Source organism: Galleria mellonella, unplaced genomic scaffold (genome assembly GCF_026898425.1).
Source record: "Galleria mellonella isolate WM207_F2 unplaced genomic scaffold, CSIRO_AGI_GalMel_v1 utg54, whole genome shotgun sequence".
Lineage (NCBI taxonomy): Eukaryota > Metazoa > Arthropoda > Insecta > Lepidoptera > Pyralidae > Galleria > Galleria mellonella.
In genome coordinates this window covers 2,293,710-2,319,841 of record NW_026442114.1, presented here as the reverse complement: position 1 = coordinate 2,319,841, position 26,132 = coordinate 2,293,710, and the positions used below count along the sequence as shown (strand labels likewise).

The 26,132-nt window shown below is 40.3% G+C and overlaps 1 protein-coding gene across 2 annotated transcripts in view; it reads left to right on the top strand.

Annotated features, from left to right (window-relative positions):
- The window catches only part of LOC113513192 (blood vessel epicardial substance-like), a 62,104-nt gene that overhangs the window by 9,832 nt on the left and 26,140 nt on the right, over window positions 1-26,132 (top strand). For both annotated transcript variants that reach the window (XM_026897176.3, XM_052898888.1), the window contains exon 2: window positions 19,413-19,570. In XM_026897176.3, the coding sequence (XP_026752977.1) occupies window positions 19,413-19,570 (158 nt within the window). The remainder of the gene's footprint in view (window positions 1-19,412; window positions 19,571-26,132) is intronic.

Below are 26,132 nucleotides of genomic sequence, written 5' to 3'. Positions count from 1 at the left end.
ATAAGAGGGCAATGTACTTCCTTTTTATCCCGAGGATGTCGTAAGAGGCGACTTTGGGAACGAATCATAACATTATAATATAGGAGAAGGAAAACTCGAACTAAAATCCATGTCAAGACTTTTAGATAGCCTGGTTATACAACATTCATCATCTTCCTACTCTTATCCCAATCATTTGGTGTCGGCGTAATATGATTTTATTCATATTACAAAAAGATTTGGTTTATAGTTTTACGACCGGCCACCTGCCTGACGTCAACCCTCTTTGGGAATACAACCCTGGTTATACAACATTATGTGCAACAATAACGCAAAATAGTCACAACTCAGTTTATTGCTTTGCTATCAAGAGAGCAAAACACTGATATTCTGTTGTGACCAAAAGCCTCAATTGTCAGTACTCAATAGCCGGGAATTCACGTGTTTTTAGAAATGAAAGATTGTGTTTTTGCCGATAAGCAGCTGTGCTTTCATATCTGTTAATCGGTTTAAAATAGTAATATATAAGTAATGTAGAACACGCATAAGGCAGATGTAATAGCGTGTACACGATTGCCTGTAGGCGATGGTTACCATTTTCCATCAGAGGGGACACCAGTTTTTTTTCTCAAACATGTATACAATCTGTCTGTAGGTGGTCGCTAGCCTATGGATGCCCAATTTGCTTGCCATTCTATATAATATATGAAAAAAATTCGGCACTGCTTGCATCTTAGCTCGACCGAAGCTATTGGGTTGACTTGCTATATTATTGTTAACTGTAGGGATATTCATAGTGGACTGTACTCTGTGGTTGTGGATCGAGCCACTTGTAAATGGGTACAACACCGTCAAAGTGATCGGCTTGGAAAATATCGATTTTATGCTTCTACCTATTGCACTTTAAATGCGATACCCATTTCGCTAAGCTAATAATAGGTTTGTTAGGAGATTAACAGCCAGTTCTTCTGTTGAAGTCGAGCAGATCCACTGTTGAGAAATGAATGAGTATGCTGTCCTATGTAACTGAGGTTCGAGTCTTTTTCGCATAAATAAATAAAAAAATGTGATTTAGAAGAATTTCACAATGGAGATAAAGACTTCAAATCATGTTTGTCCAAACCTTAGATATTTTAGACTAAACTATTTTTTTATTACTGCAAATAATACGTCGAGTAAAAGAAATTGAACAAAAATAATAAATGAAGTAGGTGCTTACTTTAAAACGGCAAACTCACCATAAATTCTCACGTAACTTTACTATCCATAAATATTGAAAAATATCAACAATTTTAAAATCACAGACCGAAAGAAGCACGTTTTCGTCATCAAGAATCCTTTAACTTATACGATACCTGCTTGCTATTTGGAGAGAATATTTAAAGCCACGCCTCACTCTTGATAAATAGATTTAACACGACCCCTTACATTTTATACTCATATAATCTACACATTGCGGTTTTTTATCACGGTTAAACGTTTTATGCTACACAAAAGGCGCATTCTAAAAAGAAGCCTAACAAACGAATATTAAATGTAGGGCAATTCATGGTTTCGGATCGGGTCTAACTTAGGGTTGCCACTTGCCGTCCCCAAATACTGAAATGATGATTCAAAAGAGGAATTACCAAAATATTTTGATTTACAAACATAACTAATTAGGAGCTAGTTCAAGTGGAACAGGACCAATGAAACATCAAATAGTACTGACAGTTTTATTTTTATTAATATATATCATTATTTAATTTGGAATTTCGAAATTAACAATACCTAGTTAGTGATAAACAACTGGACTCATATCAGCGTTTAACTGTCCACTGTTGAACATAAGCCTTCCCCTTGGGAAGTTTTGCCAATTTTGGCAAAGCTTGGCAATCGTAGTTAGGCTTTGTAAGAGGGACACTGTTGCCCATCTTACGACATCCGCGGGAAATGAAAGGATGGCCTTTTTTTATGCCGGGACCTCACGGCTAACACATATCAAGATGCTACAACAAAAATCCAATACTTTTAAAAATTATCAAAAGCGTGTCCTTGGGCACAATTTTTTTTTATACAACTTAGAATAGCAAACAAGCTGACGGCCTACCTGATGGAAAGTGTTAACAGTCGCCTATAGACATGAGCAGTACCATCGACATAACAGAGTATACTGTTTCGCTCGTGATACCTCCATGCGTTGCCATTCCTGAGGACTCAGGTGTTATTCCTATGTACCCTGTAAATTTACGCCATATCCCACCCTTCAAACCGAAACACAGCCATGCAAACGCAACTGCTTCACGGTTGAAACACGAATGGGACAGAGGTACCCAAGCAAACAACTTTTGTACATAGTCTCCCTCTGGTGAGAAAATGTTGTGAGAAACAAAAATTGACAACCCTAGACTTAATTACATTAAAATGTTTTTATGCACAGATCTAAATCTCACCGTGTTTTTACTGTCGGGTCGTCTACCTGCTTGCGTTACCTGCGCGCCTCCCTACAAATAATGTATAGTCGATACGATATAAATGATTGTTTTTGCATTGTAACATTTACGGCTTTCTCAGACTGTCTATTGTATTTCTGTTGAGTCGTTTTTACTTCGTTATCGGTAATTTATTGTCTTACTGTGTTTTCAACTGTACACATTGATACTGGATATTACAGTGTTGATCTCAGGGAAGATGTACAATTTTACAAGTACAATTTCTTTTGTTTTTATGCTTCAATTAAAAAAAAAATCATCTATAGAAAACTACATTATCAGCGAGTAACAAGGGCTATTGGCCGTGTGGTCCTGGCATAGCATAAGCCACCCCTTCCTTTCCTGTGAGTGTCGTAAGAGGCGACTAAAGGAAATTAATGATCGAGAAATAGGTAGCAGCGTCCCTCTTAATACATCTCTTAAAGCCTAATTGCCATTGTTAACCTGCCTGCCATGCGTGGCAGCTACTGGCAAAACTCCCTTATAGAAAAGGGTATATGTTTAGCAGTGGTCAATTAACGGCTGTAAACGACGTGGGCTATATTTCATATAATTTATCATTCTAGCTACCTACACGTGCGAAATCGGAGCGGGTAGCTAGTAACTAATAAAAACCTTTCCTGCAACATGGCATACTTCCAAAATACCAATATAGGTCGGATATTGGTATTGGGCTGATAATTACATGGCAAAATCGATGTTATCCAAAGGTTATTTATTTAATCTTGACATTATGGTTATAGAATCATTTCTACTTTGGTAACCCTTAAAAAAAGAGACATGTGCTTCCAGCATAGAATGGGCCACCCTTTCCTTTCTCGTTTCCCGGATGTTTTAAGAGGCGAGTAAGAGAACTGAATGGTCGAAGGATGGGCAGCAGCGTCCCTCTTTTTTAATATCACCAGAGTCTATCTGCAGTTACCAATCCGCATACCAAGCCAACCAAATGGCGTCTACTGACAAAACCCCCATTTATGGAGAGGTCTGTGTTTATTAATAGGCAGTTACTATCTAATATGATAATCCTTCCAATTCTGATGAAGTTCTTGCACAAAGTAAGTTATTGTCGAAATGAAAGATTTGGATTTTGTCGTGTCATTTTAGATTAGGGACGCACTTAAATTCAGAGGCCGTGATACCTGGGTGATCATAGAATGGTAATCCTTCCTGTTTTATCGGTATACACTTGGGGGGCACCAGTGAGTGATGATAGGTGAGAATGAGAGCAGGTGAGTTCGCCCATCCTTTTTTTTGTCGAGGGGAAATGCTTCATGCAGACCCACATACCTCGGGGGAGATATGTGGGTACTACCGGACTCTTACTGGCTAAAACCCCCCGGTGTACCTCGTCCACCTATTGTCGGAGCCGCGGGAAAGAGTTGGAGTTCCAAGGAACACCACATGAAAGTAGACTTTATAGGGTATATTCCTAGCATTGGGGCTGTTCAATCCCCATTACTAACAATTCCTTTTCCTTCAAACCGATCTAATTAGGATCTTATGCATTTACTATCAAAAGATGAGAGTTTACGTTGTAATGACACGTGGGCTAACGACAATATAAGTATAAGCTAACACTACCACTACATAGTCTAGAACAGCGATTCGTAAAGTGGATTCCGTAAAAAAGTCATCAGGGTTTCGTGAAATTATTTATACAGTAAAACAATTTAATTCTTCACATTAAAACTTAATGGAAACTATAAAGTGTTAAACTTTTAAAATATTTCTAATAAAAGTAATTGTTTTTATTTAAATTACAGTGTTTTTGATTTGTAATCGTTTGATATGGGATTCCATAAAATAAAAGGTATTTGTTGGGCGTTCCATTATCTTAAAAGTTTAAGATAACGGAAAAGATGACGTTTTCTGACGAGGCAAATTTTTTTACTCGTTAAATACGAATTATCAATGTTTCTTAAATTTGCTTAAAAATGCACTTTATTGTATTTATGTAGATAATTGGAAAATAATGATAATATTCGTTATTATAGAATGCCGGCTTTAGTCCGCCCACAGCGGACTAAGCCAGGATGAGTGATAACAGCTCGCCCACTCTATAAAACAATAAGCTCATTATGGTTGTAAAACATTATTTATTAACACAAGTATGTGACTTTTCTATTTATTATCTAAATCCATGGTTTATTTAATAGCAAAGTCGGAAAAGTGATCGTTCTATGTGGACTCTAGTCGACGTCCGTACGATATCTTTAGTATATATAATTAATACTACAAATATATATATATATATATATATATATATATATATATATATATATATATATATATATATACATATATACATATATATATATATATATATATATATATATACATATACATATATATATATATATATATATACATATACATATACATATATATATATATATATATATATATATATATATATATATATATATATATATATATACACACACAAATATTAGAGAATTTTCCCCATAATTTTGTATATAAGTCTTGATAAAAACCAATCGCTTTTTTTTCTATTTAATAAAAACAAAAAGATAAATGCTCAAAGCATTTGAAATGTGAGGATTGAAAAGATTGGAAAGGATAAAGTAGGTAGTGAATTTAATTCAATTTCAAAAGTCAATTCCAAAAAACATTATCTATTGTGTCTAATATACAAATGACGAAAATTATGTTAAATAAAACCATTAGATCGGGGGGGGGGCTGTTAGTAATAGAATCTAACTGACCCATAGCCAGCAAAACGTCCTATTAGATCGACCTCTACGCGGTTCCTCCTGGAAAACCATCGTGGTTAACTCTAGTGGAATATGTCACAATGGGCTAATTGACTTGCTTTCATCGTCATCTATCGTCCTACACTGGTGCCCCGCCAGCGTATATTGATAGCGCAGGCGAGGTCACTATTCCCTTATCACCCATTAAAAAAACCATTAGATCCCACTGTAAAAAAGTTTAAAACGTATCATTTCGGGTATTTGTAAAGTGATTTGTTAACCACAGTTTATTGTTCCAATCGACTATGTTTACCATCAATTTGTGCCTACAAATTGACCTTTGAGTATAAATCATAAGGTTTTATATCGCCTGTTTCCGACCTCAATTTTACACCGTTGACATTTTGTTGACATAGTGGCCACAATATGATGAAAATAACCGAGAGGTCGTATTTGAAGAAGCAGAGTATGTTTGTTTTGTAAACAGTAACATTGTATGTCTAATACAATAATAGGTAATACAGAATGATGAAATTCTACCAGTATGAATGTGAAAGTTTTGAAGGAATTATTCTTAACATGCATAGCGCTAATTGAACAATTTTGCTTAGATCGTCTGGATTTTTAGGGTTCCGTACTTCCAAGGGAAATAACGGAATCTTATAGGATCACTTCGTTGTACGTCTGACAAGACCCTTTTTGTCAGGAACGTGTGGAGTTATCAAGTTAAAATCTCTTAAAGCAATGACAAATTAAGTTTCTAAATCGACGCAATTGAAAGATACGACTGTTTACGTATTAACCGGCTTTTTTATACTATTGTGACACACATGCGTACGACCCACCTGATGGTTGCTGTAGCCTATAAACGTCTACAATATCAGGGGCATTACGCGCGCGTTGTCAACCTTGAAAAAACATTTTTAACCCCTTTTTTGAAGAACCCTATGCTGTAGTCTCTTGGAAAAATCTCAATAGGCATTCCATAACCTAAGCGTTTGTGGGAAGAAGGAAACATGTGGCTAAATACATCTGTTGTAATGGGAGAAAAGGGGTTGTTATTGATGGGGTTTGACAGCCCTATTGCTAATAGTATATCAAGTCGACCTCTACGCAGTTGTCCTAAAAACTACGTGATTAATTGTTGTGGAATTCGTCACGATGGGCCGACTGACCTAATTTCCTCCATCATCTTTCACTGGTGCCCCGTTTCAGTTCTGTTGATAATCGTTTTTTTAATGGATGATAATGAAATGGTAACCCCGTCCGACCTATCGGTATACACTGGCCCCGCCAGTGTCTATCACCAGCGAGGGATGATAGGTGATGATGAAAGCAGGTCAGTTAGCCCATAGTGACGAACTTCATTAGAATTAATCTCAATGATTTCCAGGAGGAACCGCGTGGAGATCGATATGATAGGGTGTATTGCTAGCAATGGATCAATTAGATCCCATTACTAACAATCCCTTTACTCTCTTTGATAACTGGTTGTACATTATTATCTTCAATAGTATTCCCTGTTTTACGAATTTTGTTAGTCCTTCATAGATTTATTTAATTTATATATAGATATAATAAGTATATATAATAAGTAGGGATATATATTTACATTATTACATGTATCACATCTCTATATTTTAGAAGTAATAGAATTTTATCGTGTTTCCGATCAAACTGTTTATAATTCCTCCTCTCCATCCAAAGGTTGCCTGGAAGAGATCGCTCTTAGCGATAAGGTCGCCCATTGTTTTCTCATTGTGATTATTTCTTGTAATTGTTTATACTTATAATAAGTTTACTGTTGTAATCTTTTTGGAGGAAACAATAAAGAGTATCTATCTATATATCTATATCTATCTTAACTCCGTATGTTATAGTTATGTAAACAATGTCGAGATCATTGCTGCAACAAAGTAATACTCCAAACCATACAAATAATGAGCTTTTAACTAAAAATGTCACTGAGGTAGAGCCAATTAGGGGGCTTTGATTTATTTACGTCAGCTTATAACGGGGGTGGAGGGTCCGGCAAAATCGCATCAAATCTCATTTATAGGAAGGCAGCCCAGGGGGAGTCGAGTTAATGAAAATCTCACGTTGACTTCTCGAAAACATCGTCAGAGTTTAATACTACTAATATCATAATTGTAACAGTTTGTAGAGATGTTTGTGTTTAGATTTGTATATGTTACTTAATATTACGCTTGAACGGCTGAACAGAATCTAATTTGTTATATATATATATATATATATATATATATATATATATATATATATATATATATATATATATATTGTGGCACTGAACTTAACGTTATGTTCAAAAAGACATGTAACAGAATGACTTCATTTTAGTGCTTTGTTTTGATTTTGTTTATTCATTTTTGTTTATTTTTTCTTTCTTTCTCTATTTTCTAATATAGAAAATATTGATATAATTAATAAAATTATAATTCTAAAGTAAGATAGGCAAGTTAGAGTGGGTGTATGTGAAAGAATCAGGTGGGCCGTCAGCTTGTATGCCATTCTAAGTGGTATAAAAAATTAAGTTGATTAGTATATAAATTAAATATAATCTATGTTGCTCCAGTTCAGACATTGAACTAGATATCAGTACCGGATAGTATACCTAATACCAGTATTAAACCTCAATGCAATTTCGATACATACATCCAATGTTTCCTCTCTGGCAAGTAAACAGATTGGCAAAACAACTTTGTTTTTGTAACTTACGACAGTCGAAAGGTGCACCTGTTCTGGAATAATCCAATTGGAATCGAACCATGTTATTGTCTCCCTATGCAACTTATGAAATGATGTGGTTTTTTTTAATGGATGATAATTGAATGGTAGTCCCGTCTGCGCTAACGGCATGCACTGGCGGGGAACCAGTGAGGAATGATAGGTGAGAATGAAAAGACAGGTCAGTAAGTCCATCGTGATGAATACACCTGGATGGTTTCGGGGGGCGACCATGTGGCGGTCGACCTGACAGAGTATATTGCTAGCAATGGGACTGGTACTCCACGTTAATAATAAATTAAAAAATACAAATTTTTGTAGTAGCTACAAATATGCTATGAAATACGCGTTGTATTGGAGTCGGGGGTGTCGACGACTCGATTGGATTATTATCTAAGTTTTCCTTTATTCACAACAGCTCCTCCGTCCGTCCACAGATTGTGGTATTAACGAGAAACTGAAATGCTATTACATATGTACTTTTGGCACATTTTTTTCTATTGGATCTAGCTATGGGCATTGTTATAGACATATAACATTCAGATATTATAATAAATCATTTTATTTCAGGTATATACCCTTACATATTATTATATACCAGAGGGAGACTTTGTACAAAAGTCGATTGCTTGGGTACCTCTGTCCCATTCGTGTTTCAACCGTGAAGCAGTTGTGTTTGCATGGCTGTGTTTCGGTTTGATGGGTGGAATATGGCGTGAATTTAATGGGTACAGAGGAATAACACCCGAGTCCTCAGGAATGGCAACGCATGGAAGGTATCACGGGCGAAACATTATACTCTCTTATGTTCATAGTACTGCTCATGTCTAAAGGCGACGGTTACCGCTTACCATCAGGTGGACCGTCAGCTTGTTTGCCATTCTAAGTTGTATAAAAAAAAATTTGGTGCAGTAGCTTTTGCGTGATGCCGGAACAAACATGCTGATAGACGGACAAGAATTGATATTTTGACTTTTATTGATTTTATTAAAACATTAGATATCGATTTTTATTAAATATCTTCTATGTACAAACTGTAAGTAGGCGAAGTTACAATTTTATTGTATTAGTAACATCAGTAAAGCGAAATAATTGGATTCATTTAAAAGTTACAAACAATAAATTCGAATGCCAACTGGCCCTGATTTGTTTCACTCGCGATGCCATGACATCGCCTTATCTTGACAAGTCGAAAACAAGAGACCATCTCGTGTACTTTCTAAATTGAACAGTAATTATTTATTCAGAAAACAAACAAACACAGCGTCTTCTATTTGTAAATAAACCTCTGAAAAAGCCTTCAACGACGTAATTTGTTTGATATTTTTAATAGTTATTAGCTTTTTACTTCGTACGCATGTATTTTGGAAATCAGGAAACCAATTTGAAAGATCATTTATAGATGGGATATCCATTTTCACATCCCGAATTTTCCAAATCGGTTTATAACTGACGGAGTTATGAGGTAACAAACAATAATACAACTGAATCGAAAACTTTCTACTTTTGGAAATCGGTTAAAAATATCAGTAACTTTATTCTCCATATTGAATAATTATAGCATAAACTAATTAACTACTCAGTAACCTGTTTTAAAATTATCATATTTGAGCTGAGATTGTGATTGGATCGGCCAGCAGTCGAAGCGACAAGAAGGGAAAGTTTGGCAGCAGCTTGGCAGCACCGAAGATACATCGCAGCAGCATCACCGCTTCGGCACCGCTACAACACCTGCGTGTGCGCCACCGCAGCAACTCGACCGAGCAGCACCGCGGCAGCGCCATCGTACTAGCAGCGCGGCTACACCATCTTGTGCACCACCGTACCAGCTCCACTGCGTGCACCGCCGCACTAGCACCATCGAAGCGGTAACTTCGAGTGTGCCCCGCCATCGCCTCAACGTCGCACCGCACGGATCCAGCGAACTCACCGTAGCCAGCACCAAGGAGAGAAGACGTTGTCTGGTGCGTTTGTTGTTGCAAACGTACCAGGCAACGAACCGGCTGTCATCGGAGCGGACAGCTGAGAATAGCCCACCCCGCCTACCCAAGATTGAAGTCCATCCGGGGACAGGCATCCCCAGAATGAAGGGATCGCGGACGACTGCTTGAGAGAACGACCAACGAAGCAGAAGGAAGAGGAATCCGAAGAATTCGAAGAATGCCGAGCCCGGCCAGGCGGCCGGATGAAAAAGGCCCTTATCAGGGCCACAGTGTACCATTACCGCAGGAGGGGGGCTCAACCGCCGCTGCCCCCCCTCCAGCGCGCGCCCGTGCGCAGCGCCCGCGTACAGCGATCTCCCCCTCGCGGGGGAGAGAGCGCTCCCGCTCCCGCGCCGCGCAACGTGCCACGGGTACGACAAACCCGCCACGCGACGATGCAACCGCGCCGTGCAGTAACCGTGCAGGCGTAACCATCCCTCGCGCCGGTTTACCGGCGACACTAGTGCAAGCTCAGTGCGGCGAACAAATGCCGAGTGATAGTGCAAACGGTGTCACCAGTGCAAATTACCGGCATCAGCAGCAGCATCCAACAACGAGGACTACCACAGAGGGGCCCTCACAACAACAAGCCGCCGTTCCCCCATCGCCCGCATCACCGTCGCCATCGGAAGACTTCGCGGAGGCGGGCACCTCGTTCCTCACCTCGAGCGGCATGCCACCGCCGGGGGCGGCGAGCCTCTCCGAGTTCCGGAGCGGGGGTTCGTCGGGCGGCCTTTCGCCGAAATCAACATTAGAGCGAGACTCGTTGATTTTGGCGCAAGTGCTGTCCGCGGACCTCCTCTCCCAGGGAATGAAAGAGAGGATCGCCGCTCTGGTGGGGGATGAAGCAGAGAGACTGAGGGACCAGCCGTCGCCTCCAATAGAGGAGATGGAGCTGGCAAGAGAGATGGGTCGATCGTTCCAACTGGCAGCCATACGACCAGCCCGAAGGCCTAGAAGCCCAGATTCCGCGGCAAACGAGGGACACAAGCGTCCCTGCCAAGAGCCTTCACCGCCGCAGATATTGACTCCACTGCCACAGAGAGACCCAAGGCTGAGACCCAGGGAACTCCCAGTGCCAGCCCACTCACAGGGCCAGACATATGCGGGCGCAGTAAGGGCCCCTACGCAACCACCGGACATGACGAAAAACCAAGGCGCGGCCTCAAGCACAGCAAGGGACACTGCACCGCCTCCGCCCCCGCCAGCGGCAAAAAGACCCAGATTGCCCCCGCTAATAGTGGAATACCTGCCCGACTGGGTGCGCCACTTCAAGAACCTGAAAAAGTTACTGAACTGCGCCCCGAACGCCCGCCCCTATGGCAAGGGGGTGAGATTCACCCCGAGGTCCGAGGATGAGTACCGTATCATCCAGAGGTACCTCTCCGACCTCGAGAAAACGGAAAAAATAAGTTGGTTTTCCTACCAACTGCCAGCGGAGAGAAGTTTGAAAGTGGCCATCCGGGGCATACCAGCCGACACTCCAGTGGAGGACATTGCCGACGCCCTGACGGAGCTGGGATACGTTCCTGAGTACATCCGTCAGATCAAAGCACGTCAGGGCCGCCCGGGGTGCATATTTCACGCACAGATTAAGCGCACCCCGGGCATCACCCCCGGCATATACGCTATTGATGAATTACTCTGCATGCCGGGGGTGAAAATCGAAGCCTGGCGGGGCAAGAACGGCCCCGCGCAATGCCACCGCTGCCAAAATTTCAGGCATTCCTCCCATGGGTGTCACAGGAAGATGGCATGTGTCCGCTGCGGGGGTGAACACGTAGCCAGGGACTGCCCGCGGCCCAGAGAGGAGCCTCCGACCTGTGCAAACTGCGGAGAAAACCACACCGCTAACAACCCCGCCTGCCCTGTTTTCAAAAGAGAAATAAGAAACAGAAAGGCGGGCACGGCGCCCAGAACAACAGGCCAACTCGCCGGGCGAGACAGGACGCTCCCAGGAGGCACCAACGAATCCAACCTGATGGCCGCGGCAAACCCGGCTACAGAAAGAGGGAAACAGCTGCCTGAAAAACCCCGTAAAAAGAAGAGAGGCAAGAAGAAGAAGAAAGGGAAACGCAAAGACGCACCCACTGAGGCCGCGCCGACCAAGACACAGGCTTCGGCAAAAACAACCCGTCCGCTTGCGGTCGCCGCCCCCACTAATCACGAAACCGCCACTCAAAAGGCCGCATCAAGCGCGGCGCCACGACACGAAAATGTCAAGGGGAAGATGGCGAAGCAGCCACTGGAATCCAGCACCTCCAACAACAACCACTTGATGAGGGCGATGATTAACATCTTGATGGAGGTGCTAGTCGCGGTACAAACCGGCGCAGACCCCTTGCCGGTAATAACCGCGGGCCTGGTGAAACTATCGCAGCTAGCATGATTAGAATAGTTCACTGGAACGCGGACGGGATCCGCAAGAAGCTGCCCCTACTGAAACTGATGCTCGTGGAGTATAAAGTCGACGTGTGTCTCATCTCGGAGACGATGCTAGGGGCCGCCGACGCACTCCACATACCGGGATACCATGCATACCGCAAGGACGAGCTTACGGACGACCGAAGGGTGTATCGCGGGTTGGCTGTCCTAGTAAGGAGGAACATCGTCCACCAGCCGCTCCCACAGGTGCAACTTGGATCGATGTACGCACTTGGGATCGAGCTGTGCAACAATAGAAATCCCATCCGTGTGTTTGCAGTATACAAACCGCCGACAACGAAACTTGCAACGGCCGACGTCGAGGCCCTTTTCAAGGAGCCGCTGCCGACCATCGCCGCAGGAGATTGGAACTGTAAACACACGGCTTGGAACTCCAACATAATCAGCGCCGAAGGCAGAAAACTCCTGGGGATAGTAGAGAAACTGAATATCGCTGTGCATGGTCCAGAGGTACCTACACACTATCCCCACGACGCCGCAAGAATACCCGACGTGCTCGACATAGCCCTCTACAAGGGACTGGACAGCCAACTGACGCAGGAAGTCCTCTTGGAGGACGTCCAATCCGACCACCTTCCCGTGTGCATGGATATCCTGATGACCCCGGTGCTCCTGACGCCGCAGGCCCCGCGCCGCCGGACGGATTGGGGAAATTCACGGACTTCATGCAAGACAACACGCCAACGAGGGCAATTTTAACCTCCGCCGACGTCGAACAGCTTGCGGGAGACCTGTCAGTCTCCATACAGGCCGCCATGCAAAACGCATCTCAGCCGGGAAAGGTAGCGAAAACAACTAACACCATCCCGGCTGCAATAAAGAGGAAGCTCGCCGTTAAGCGCCGACTGCGCAGAGACTGGCAGGCCACCAGATGCCCCACCACCAAAACGAGGTTAAACAAGCTTGCAGAAGAAATAAAGCGTGACATCGAGTCCCATAGAAAGGAGAGTTGGGAAAGATACGTAGAGGAAGCCGGTGACGACTGGAACAGCATTCATCGCCTGTGTCGCCGGCTAACAAATTCCCACCCCCCAGTCCGACCCCTACTGGCGAACGACGGAACACCGAGGTACCGCGCAGTAGACCGAGCGGAGATTCACGCGGATCACCTAGAGCGCCAGTTCCAGCTCAATCCATCCTCAAATAGTGATCATGTTGCACGGATAGACAACTTCGTGAAGGAGTACCTATCATCGCCACTATCACCTCACGAAGATCCGATTGTCTTTACACCGGGACAAGTGCAGCGTGAAATCAGAAAGACGAAGCCTCGGAAAGCCCCCGGCAGCGACAACATCCCAAATACGGCGCTGCGTCACCTGCCGCCGCGCACTATAGCGGCACTGACGCGCCTGTACAATGGAATAGTACGCACAGGGCATTTCCCAGACCACTGGAAGATAGGCAAAGTCATCACGCTGCCTAAGCCCGGTAAGAACGTACTGAAACCGGAATCGTACCGGCCAGTGACGTTACTGCAACACATGTCAAAGGTGTTTGAGAAACTCCTCCTCAAACATCTACAACCACATTTAAAACCACGTCTGGAGCAGTTTGGATTTAGAGCGGAACACTCCACGACACTGCAACTGACCAGAGTCCTGCACGTCATAACGAGCGCCCACAATAAGCACGAGCACGTTATTGCAGTGTTACTGGACATGGAGAAAGCCTTCGACCGCGTGTGGCACAACGGTCTACTGTATAAAATGGCCACTCAGACCGATACACCAAGAAGGTTGGTCCGAATAGTGGCCTCATTCCTCCATTCAAGACGCTTCATGGTGACGGTGGAACAAACCTGTTCGGGAGAGCGACCCATCCGCGCGGGTGTACCACAGGGAAGCTGCCTATCGCCTGCGCTCTACGCGCTGTTCACCGACGACATTCCCACTACCCCCGAGTCTCTCCTCGCGCTGTACGCCGACGACGCCGCCTTCATAGTGACATCCATCGGCAAGAAGCACGCAGCGCTGAAAATGCAGCGGCAACTCGACACCCTACCAAAGTGGTTGGACGATTGGAGATTGTCGGTGAATGTGCGCAAAACGCAGGCGATCTACTTCGGACAACGTCACTGCCCTCCCAAATTGCACCTGTGCGACTCCCCGATCGAGTGGTCTACCACCGTCACCTACCTGGGGGTGAACATCGACCGGCGTCTAAGTTTCAACACCCACATCAAGGGGGTCTGCAACAAGACCAGGGTGGCCAGGCACCTCCTTCGCCCAGCGTTGACAGGAAGACTCCCTCTCCAAATAAAGACGGCCATTTACAAGACATACATCCGACCGCGACTTACGTACGCAGCGCCGGCATGGTATGTCTACGCATCTGCGTCGAATAAAAAGAAACTCAGCGCGCAACAACACCTTACACTGCGCACCATCGCCGGCGCGCATAAATACGTAAGGAACGCCACCTTGGAGAGGGACCTAAAGATCCCTCCGCTGAACGAATTCATCGGCAGCCTCGCAACGAAGATGTTCGCGCGTGCGGACGCATCGGGCTGGGACCACCTAAAGGGAATAGCGCCCCTGCACGCGCGACCTCCGGACCACAAGCCCTACGCACGCGAACTAATAGCTCGTGTGCAAGAAAACCCAGAGGAAGACGCCATGGACACATGAAGACCCCTCCCCCCTCTGATGAGGGTTGAAAATGCCGTCCCGATCATTCAAACGCTGGCAGTTTGCTGGGCCTCCCCCACGGGGTCTCACCCGGCAGGCGAAGACCGCGCAGAGTGAACGGGGCGGCACGTTAAGAACCAGGTTCACCCCAACGACCCGCTCATATTAATGAGCGGCGGTTAGAGACCACCTGAGAGGGGTAAAAAACCCCGGACAGGTTTCCCCGGCTCCCCCTAGGGGAGAGCATGAGAAGAAGAAGACGAGATTGTGATTATAAATAGTGATCTAGTATAATGTGATTATAATTATACTAGGTCGTCATTTATTACCGGCCTTTTATGAATGCCAAGTCCCTTATGAGCAAGGGTTTCTTTAATGCCAAAGCTATCATTAGGCCATACACACTTTTCTTGCTTCGTTCACTTTCATAATCCGCCTCGGAACAGGCACGCCAGTTCCGTAACCAGTATTAGCTAAGGGTGAAGTCAAGTGTTCTGTAAACAATTAACAATCTATTTGATCATTATCAGTTGTGTCGCATCCGGTATTTGCTATCTTCCACATAGGTTTTTTTTTTTTATTTTAATGGATGATAATGAAATGGTAGCCCCGTCTGCGCTATTAGTATACGCTGGCGGGACACCAGTGAGGGATGATAGATGAGGGTGAAGCAGATCAGTTAGCCCATCGTAAATTCAACAATAAACCAATCACGATGGTTTCCAGGGGGAACCGCGAGGAGGTCGCCCTGATAGGGTTTATTGCTAGCAATGGGGTTGCTAATCCCCATTACTAACAATCCCTTCCCCCCTCCACATTGGTTTTATTATCATTAACTGTCTATATTTTATTTAATGGATGATAATGTAATGATAACCTCGCCTGCGCTGTCGGTATACACTGGCAGGGCACCAGTGAGGGATGATTGGTGAAGATGAAAAAGCTTAGTTAAATAGTTAGCCCATTGTGATGAATTTAACGATATATTAATCAAGATGGTTTCCAGGAGAAACCACGTGGAGATCGACCTGATATACTCTTATTGATAGCAATGGGGACAAACCTCTCCATTACTATCAATCCTTTTCATATATTTAAATGCCGTTTGTTGGTGAGTACATCATTTGAGAACGGTTCAATAGTTTTGGTAATTTTTTTTTATGTTCGAAATAGTCCGATTAAGGTTTTTAAGGAAAGAAAAATAAAAAAAAATAAACGGGTTTTTAGATAAAATTAGTTGTGATTTGTAGCATTTTTGTTTTTTGTTAAAAGTTTAATATATAATAACATTTTAGGCACACATTTTATTTTAATGTAATAACTACCGATTTAACTTACATGTAATTAGATCCAGAAGGGGGGAAAGGGATTGTTAGTAATGGAGACTGAGAATCCCATTGCTAGCAATATACCCAACCAGGTCGACCTCCTCGCGGTTCCCCCTGGAAACTATCATGGTAAATTCCTGATGAATTCATCATGATGGGCTAACTGACCTGTTTTCATTCTCATCTATCACCCTTCACTGGTGCTCCGCCAGCGTATCCCGTTAGCCCAGGCGGGGTTACCATACCATTTTCATCCATCAAAAAAAAAATAGATCCAGAAAGCTCGATTGGTTTTGGGATCAATTCGTGATCCTTATGTGCGGTATAATTCAAAACAGTCTATTGAAATAGTTATAGTGGCTTGAAAGCGACGTGTCTGGAGTGACGTATGATTTCGCTTAACGTATGATATTTCTTTAGATTAACGCACACCATATTTTTGTCATGATTGAAGTTTTTCTTCAAAAGCAAAAGTTATTTTATGAAAAGTCTTCTTATTAATTTACTTGAAGAGGGATTCAACTCAAACGGCCCCGACTCGACCCTAATCACCCGATGAATAGCCGGCTTAATCAAAAAGTATTTCAAACATAACTAGGTTACTGGATGTCTTTGTCATTAGTTATTGTGAAATTATCCAAATTAAAGAATATTTATTTGATATAGAATTATTGGTATATTTTAGGTTATCGTCCAGGGTAGACCTGGCCCCTTCATCATCGTCATTTCGTTAAATTCATCGTCCATTGCTAAACATAGGTCTCTCCCTATTGATGGGTGTTATCAGTTGTTGCCTGTATCATTATATATATATATATATATATATATATATATATATATATATATATATATAGTTTTTTGTAGACATTACAAAATTTTATTTCAACAAGTATTCAAGTCAAGAACTTTGGAAACAGGAAAAAGAAATTTAGAACATATTCCTCGATTTTTTTTTGGAATTTTTCCCTACCTTTAAGTAGGTTAAATTACCCTCTAAGACGATATCGTCCGTGACGGTAGACGGTGTGCAAAAAAAAACACGGTTGGCGGAGGGTTAATTATACAGTATTATCATACTTACTTGTACAACAATTAGTCCATTACCCTAAGGTTGTCTTGAAAAGATTGCTCTCAGCAATAAGACCGCCTTACTGTACTTATACAATTGTATCGTTGTGTTTGTAAATTGTCGTGCTTATTTCCTATACTGTATAATGCAAATAAAGTGTACTCATTTATTAGACTTTGGTGATGTTTTAAGAGGGACGCTGCTGTCCATCCCTCGACCCTTAAGTTCTTTTAGTCGCTTCTTACGACGTCCACGGGAAAGAAAGGGATGGTCCTTTCAATGCCACGACCACACGGTAACATCGAGTCTGGCCCCTTAAAAGGCGCTTATGTACTTTGGAGACATGTCTTACATGCAGTTCTATGGTGGGCACAAAGCACTCCCATCCTCCCTTCCAATACGTCTATGTATAGAATGTATAAAATTTAAATTCTGTTAAATGTGATATCACTCTGGTTCTATTCAAAGAATGATATTAGGACGTGAATGATGTCATATAAAAGGTCGCTCTCAGCTAATTATCTGCAATGCCAATTAAATTGACGCCAGTAAGCTCGCCTCCTGCCACGATGGATTCAAATATTTCAGTGTAGGGTTGCCAACTGTACTGTAATATATAGTATAGTACTCTATTTCTGCTCGCCGTACTATTTATTGTTAAATTAAGACATTGTATGCAAAACTTTATTAAAAAAATATTTAGTAGGCACCCACAGAAAGGATATTTTGAATTATAAATTCGAGGTAGTAAAAACAGAGTATCTCGCTAACAATTGTTTTTTGCAATCTCTCCAAGAAATACTACATTTTTAAGTATACTTTCTTTTTTATACTATATTTTGAAATATAATTAACCGAAAAAATGTTGACAACCCTAGTTCAATGAAACTTATATATGTCGAGTGTTACGTTATACGAGTATATGTTACATAACTGCAACGATCAACAAATACATGTAAGATTTTATTTATAATAATAATTTATATGTTTAAAAAACACAGTATATATTGTAGATGCCAGTAATAATATGTTATGAACATGTATGTTTTGCCAAAATAATGGCGTATAAAATAATCTACACTAATATTATAAAGAGGAAAGATTTGTATTTTTGTGTGTATGTATGTTTGTAATGAATAAACTCAAAAACTAGTTTTCCGATTTTAAGAATTCTTTTACCATTAGAAAGCTTCATTCACCCTGAGTAACATAGGCTATATTTATTGCTAGAAAAGATTAGGGACCCTTACTAAAACTTTAGTAACGTAACTCAAGGTGTAAAAAAATTCTATAAAATATCTTTTGTCGCGTGCGCTGCGGAAACTATTGGTGATGGAACAAAAGTATGTTCTACAATATTGAAGAAAATATCAATAACTACAAAAAACTTAGCAATAGTATATGTCCAACTATTATCGTTATGTCATAAAAACCAATTAAAATGTTGTAAAAATGTCCACCCGTTCGAAGCCGGGACGGGCCGCTAGTATTATATAATGATATAATCGGATGATAAGCCTGCTTGCGTTATTGGTTTACGTTGGCAAGCCAGTAAGGGAGGATCAAGTCTGATCAGTTAGCCCATTGTATCGCGATGAGTTACCTCGAGGGTTTCTAGTAACAATGGTACAGCTAGTATAGTATCTATTGCTAACAACACTCTGGAGTTCGACAGCCCCATTGCTATAGTATACCCCATTAGGTCGACCTCCACGTGGCTCCCCCTGGAAACCATCGTGAACAATTCTTGTTGAATTCGTCTCGATGGGCTGACTGACCCACTTCATCCTCATCTATTATCCCTCACTGGTGCCCCACCGTTGTATACCAATAGCGCGGGTGGGGCTACAATTCCATTATCATCCATTAAATACCTCTTAATTTGGGGTGAAAGTATATTTATTTTATTTTCAATAACGCGGAACTCTAATCACTGATCAACTTGCTGACTTAAAACTTTATCTCCAGAATAAAAAAAAAGTTTGAAAGATCACGAAAAACAGTCTTTTGCCAATTTTGAACTGCACTAAGCCCAAAATGTTTCCGCAGGTCTACGTGGCTCTCTTCAAGCCCCTAAGGGTGTCAAGGAGACAGTTCCGCCGCGTGCTAATGTGTATGCGGAACGTGCGACACCTCAAGTGCCATGAACTGTACGCGCACGAGAAGGTCACCAAAGTGGACAGCCTCTCCCTCGTGCTGTCCGGCAAGTGAGTCTTTTGACATTTTCTACCGACTTCAAAATCAAGGAGAGTACCCCTTGAGTACAATTCGGTTAGTTTTTTTTTGTTTGTTACCTTATAACGCCATCAGTTGTAAACCGATTTGGAAAATTCTTGTTTTATCTGAAAGGATATACTTACAGATTAGTCCTATAGAAATTTTATGAAACTCGATTCAATAGTTTAGTTTTTAATCGTAAAGTTTTTTTTATACAACTTAGAATGGCAAGCAAGCTGACGGTCCACCTGATGGAAAGTGGTAACCATCGCCTATAGACATGAGCAGTACCATGGACATAACAGAGTATACTGTTTCGCCCATGATACCCCTATGCGTTGCCATTCCTGAGGACTCAGGCGTTATTCCTCTGTACTCAGTAAATTCACGCCATATCCCACCCTTCAAACCGAAACACAGCCATGCAAACACAACTGTTTCACGGTTGAAACACGAATGGGTCAGAAGTACCCAAGCAATCGACTTTTGTACAGTCTCCCTCTGGGAGGTAATAACGGTTTGGCGTAATTTAAGTCGGTTTTTTTATGTGGAATACTGCGTAATGCGAATGAGGGTTACCAAGGGCTTCACGTCACGGCTGGACATCACGTCCATGGTAGTGATGAAGCGTATTCCATGAAGTACACCATCCGTCGGCTTCTTTGCTATCCTAAGTCTCAAAAAAATATATACATACATTAAATTAAAAATATTTAGATTAAAAATGCAGAATCAAATGGACTTAAATTAGATTTTGTTATGCAACATGCAGTTATTTGTTCCGCAAAAAAAAAAACAGCAACTTCGATTTTCACGAAATTTGTGTAATCTATATTAATTTCAATACAATATTTCCTCTTTATAAAGAGGAAATATTGTTTTCTCAAACATACTTGGAAATGTGAGCATTATTTTGACAATCTTCTTCGAGATAAATCAAAATTGCCGTACTGGCCAGATACATGCGGGCAGCGGCCAGCAAAAGTTGTATGGAAATCCATATCTGTCGTGTTTTGCGGCCAGATAAATTACTAAGTAAACTCATATCTGTCCTGTAATTTAAAAATGGAATGACCTTTTACTTCGAAACATGGCTACCAAGGAGGTAACTAATAAAAGGTTTTATATAAATTTCGAATTGGCTTACAAATAGAAAACTGTTTATTGAAAAAAAAAAACAAAGGAACATTATGGCGCGTGATAAATTATTGTTGTTCGTTATTCGTCATTGAACTTAAAAAGTAAAATTGTGTTTTTGATTTCCGCGTATTATTTGAGAAAAGTACTATACAAGCCTTGGCCGTAACTAGGCATTGATGGACGTACGTGCAAATCGTGCCTCGGCTACGCCTCGGCCCACATACGTGAGTCCATCAATGCCTCAGTTGCTGGCCGCTGCAGTAATGTACTATTGTTTGTAAAAGATAAACTCATTATTAAAAATTATTTCACCTATAGAAAGCTATATTTTCAGCAAGTAACAAAGACGAAGCCGGGTCGAATCGCTAATGGATTATATTTTGATAACTTTATTTAACTTGTATTGATAACATTTTCTTTTTGGAATTCGCTCAAAAATAATGTGTTTATGAAACATCTCGCTGTTTATCGAAGTTTCGTAATTTGTTACGAAACGAGCCGCTGTTTTATTACGGAGTAAAATGTACTCATACTTGTGTGACATTATTTTACTGATTTGGTATTATTTTGCAGAAGTCCATATCACTGGTTAATTGATTAGAATTAGTTTGTTTAATTCCTCTACCTTTAGTAAGCGTGCAACTGCCAACACTCTGAGATTGACTACCATTATTATTAACAGAAATTCTAAAGCCTTCCATATTAGCTAACAATCCCCGACTGTCATTCGGTCCACGCATGTTTTGCGACACGATCTATACGAGGAATTTTCAGGCAAATTAATAGATTGCTGCTCGAGACTAATGTTAGCATTTTGCCGTCCAGACGCATACTAATGGTCATCATCATCATCATATCTTTAATCATCCACTGATGAACATAAGTCTCCTCCTTAGGAGGTCCTGTCAGTAGTTGCCTCGCTTGGCAGGTGGATTAGCAACCGCAGCTAGGCTCAAGAGATATTCAAAACGTTGCTGCCCATTCCTCGCCCTCCCTTATTCGGTTCTTACGATACCCACGGGAAAGGAAGGGATAGTCTATTCTATACCGAGACCACATGGTAGTGGAATTAAATAATTCTAATGGACTAAATAGTGTGACATTAATATTACATAGTTATGCTATGTACATCTGGCGTTACAACAACTAGGTTACAATATTTAAATTTTAATTCAGTCTGATAGGCAATTATTTTATAATCATGCAATGTCATCTGATGTCTGTTTTCATTATCGTATTTCCCATTTTAGCAGATTTTGCTATTAATTCAATTACAGTCATGATTTAATACAGGCGGTCGTTGGTTAAATCTACTTATTTAAATTATGTTTGTTTTTGTCTCCACCCTAAAATAATTTTAAGTTAATTTTCAATTTTGAATTAATTATATTTAGACTTATATTTTTTTATACCACTGAGGTGGCAAACAAGCATATGGCCCACCTAATAGTAAACGGTTACCGTAGCCTATGAACGACTGCTATACCAGGGGTATTACGTGCGCGTTGCTGACCCTGAAGAAATCTCTTTACCCCTCTTTTGAAGAACCCCGTGCTGTAGTCTCTTGGGAAAACCTCGACAAGGAGCAGGGGACCATAATTGAAGTTTTCGTATATTTGGAATGTCTGTATTTTATTTAAATTTTTTCACAAGTTACAACTTAAACCCAAGACCAGACCTGGGCAAATGGTGGCCCGCGGGCCGAATCCGGCCCGCGGTAGAATTTTGTCTGGCCCCTGAAGCATTGTATAAACTATTAATTTGACGTTCTGTCAAATTAATAGTCTATGTAAATCACCACAGTGTTGCCAGCATTTGCTGTTCATGTTTTTTGTGACTAAATCTATTAAGCATAGATGATAGTGGTAATACTTTTAATAACAGCTTTGTATGATAATTGTACAGTTTGATAATTATCTGATATTAATGCTTAAAAATTCTCTTTTTAATTTTTTTATTCAAATGACTTGATAGATAAATATTTTGATTTAAATATGTTGGTTTTATAATTCATTAATTGACATCCTTAGTAAAAGTTAGGCTTAAAAATAGAAAAAAAAAACTGGCCCGAGGTCAAATTTTCATCTGCAATGTGGCCCGACTATCAAAATATTTGCCCACCCCTGCTATAGAGCGTATTTATAAAAGTAACACATTTGATAACTACACTTCTATATAATTTAATACATTCAGTTCAGTCTTCAGGCGGAGTATTTACATCTGCAGACTGTTTACTGCGATGGTTAACACTAACTAAATTATTAAAAGCGTTCCTAAGAATCGTTGAATTCTCAAGAAATGTATCAAACAATTTAGGACCCTAATATTAATTATAACGATTCTAAGAATCGCATCTGGTTCTAGAGTTGAAAATGTTTTCACAGTCGATGACATCATACCAGTATTAGCAGTTTTGTGTGTTCACTTTAATTCACAGTAATTCGAGTAATCTGATAAGCGATGTTAACGACTTAGTCGTGTGCAAACTTGTAACTAATTGTAACTTATAGAACTAATTAATAGCAATATCTATATGTTTTAGTTACAAAATATATATTGGCCCAATAACCATCTTCCCACCCTTATTCCAATTATTATTTGTACAAAAGTCGTTATGTTTTGTACCTCTGTCCCATTCGTGTTTCAACCGTGAAGCAGTTGTGTTTCCATGGCTGTGTTTCGGTTTGAAGGGTGGGATATGGCAGTGAATTTACAGGTTACAGAGGAATAACACTTAAGTCCTCAAGAATGGCAACGCATGGGGGGTATCATGGGCGAAACAGTATACTCTGTTATGTCCATGGTACTGCTCATGTCTATAGGCGACGATTACCACTTTCCATCAGGTGGGCCGTCAGCTTGTTTGCCATTCTAAGTTGTATAAAAAAATCTTTTTTATCCAACCGCCTGCCTGACGTCAATCCTCTTTGGGAAAGTATTTGTTGGTGGTTTCCGCCACCTACAGTATAGAGGAAAGGATTGAAGAAAAAATGAAGGGCACGTTGGAAATGCGTAAAGGAAATTGGTAAATAAGAGGAATAAGGGACTTATGTGGGAATGGAAAGGGGGGGATCACTAGTTGCGAAAAGGACTGGGACACTGCAGCGGCTCGGGAGGCCAGGGTCGCATGCCCGTATTATTCTAGAATCTGACAGATTTCTAGAGGTCCTTCTCTAGAAATCTGTCAGATTCTAGAATAAATAATAATAACCCCTGATGCAATAACGATTATGTTAAAAATATTTGTTAACCAATATTAAATATCGAAACGAAGAACCCGATCGAAATTAATACAGATATCTGACCGGTACGGGCGATGTCGGAATGGGTAATGACCTTTTTTCCGCCATCGATGTCCAAAATAGCTCAATACATAGATATTACAGCAGTTCGAATATTACTCATGTCTAGAAACTTATAGTTGTTCTATGCTTAAACGTCTGAGCAACATATTATTTATTTTAAAGATATGAATATTTTAGTGAGTAGGCAAAACCGCAGCTATGCCTAATCATGATTAAGAATTTTAATTAAGAACGCGGGATCGTATATCTAATCTATAAATATGTATGTAGATTTTGCTTTATAACATGTGGGTGTTCTATAAAGAAAAATAGCAGCTCCAATTGTCACATAATTAATAAAAGAGGAATAATATCAAGTACAAGAAACTTTGTATAAAATTCGCTTGCTTGGGTACCTGTGTCTTATTCGTATTTCTACCGTGAAGCAGTTGTGTTTGCAAGGCTACGGTTACCGCTTTCCATCAGGTGGTCCGTTAGCTTGTATGCAATTCTAAGTTGCATAAAAAAATTCAGTATGATTCTGAAAGTTCTGAAACATTTTTCAACCGACTTCGATAGAAGGATGTTTTCAATGCTGTTGTATTTTTTTATGTTTGTTACTACATAATTTCGATATTTTTAAACCAATTTGGATTTTTTTTTTATCTGAACGTGCTCTGAATCCCTACAATCTGAGTAGGTATATCCTATACTTTGAGTTTAGTCCTATAGAAATTTTATTAATAATCAGTAATTTAGTTTTTAAATAAAAGTAACTGATTTTAATAATAAATTGAAGTTTTAGTAATCGAATAGTGTACATAAAAAAAAAGAAAACAGAAGTATTGAGAATCTCGTCTTTTGAAAGTCGAGATTCTCAATACTTAAAACCATTTTTACTAGACGTATCGTTAAAGTTTTAAACGTCAGTCTTGTCTTGGCCTTCTGATGTTACTCAATTAGTACAAGATGATTTTTTTTATTTAACATAGAACTAACTTCTGCGTGATGTTTCGTCATTATCGTTATATTATATTCGTTTTAAAAAAAGAAATAGAATACTAACAGGAGTTATCGAAGTAGCTGTATTTTTTTTCCATAAAAGTCCACTTCTTCAATTTAGGACTGGTCAACCTAAAATACCCATATTTTACAAAAGGCAATCGCAGCCAACAAATCTGAAGGCAGCTAGTCTCTAGGGATTGCGATTATCCGGTTGCTAAGTTACTCACTCAACCATTAGTAGCCTTTCAATGGAATTTGATATTATATTTACTCAAGCTTTTAAGAGTTCTCTTACATCTAGGTAACTATGTAAATTTCCGGTTTGCTCGTGTTTTTTTTCGCTAATAAAAATGCTAATAGCACCGTAATCCTTGAGGGTAAACCCGAATTTGGATTTGGTCGACTCAATTTAGACACGACTGATCTGATTTTGCGTAATCCAAATAATCTACATTTTATAATTGCGAATTTGTAGTTATACAAGATCCCAAAGATGCTAATTTGACTTTTGTTTGAAAATAGAAACAGTCTTTTTGTCTGAAACTTTTTGTATGAATCAAGTAGTAGAATAAGAATGACATGTCATAAGTGTTCGAAATGTTATATAAATATTGTTTAAATTTTAGATTTCGATGCCATGCCAAAGTGATGTCGCCAACGACTTAAACTTTTGCACTTCTTATATCTTACCTACACTCATCAGGAAAATTAGAGTTTTATAGTATTAGATTATTATTGCTTATTTTGTCGTCATTGCCATAAGTATTCTTACCCTTGATACTGTGAAGGAATTCTGACAAAATATATTAATATCCAATATTAAAATCTGATGATGGAATCCACAGAATACTTTACTTCTACCAAAAACCAAAACCTTCTGTATTAGAACAAGATCTTAATTTCTCTGAATTTTTCGCGTAACATATTACGAGATATCTTCTGAACTAATTTTCATAATTCTTTTTATAATCAATAAGGTTTACACTCGCGTAGGTTCCATAATAAGTTTGTCACTAAGACACATTTTTGCGTAGCAAAGTACTTAATTTATTGCAAATTCTATTTTAATAAAAGGTTTTCAAAACAGATATAAGTTATCTTTGAACTTTATTGCAATTATAAT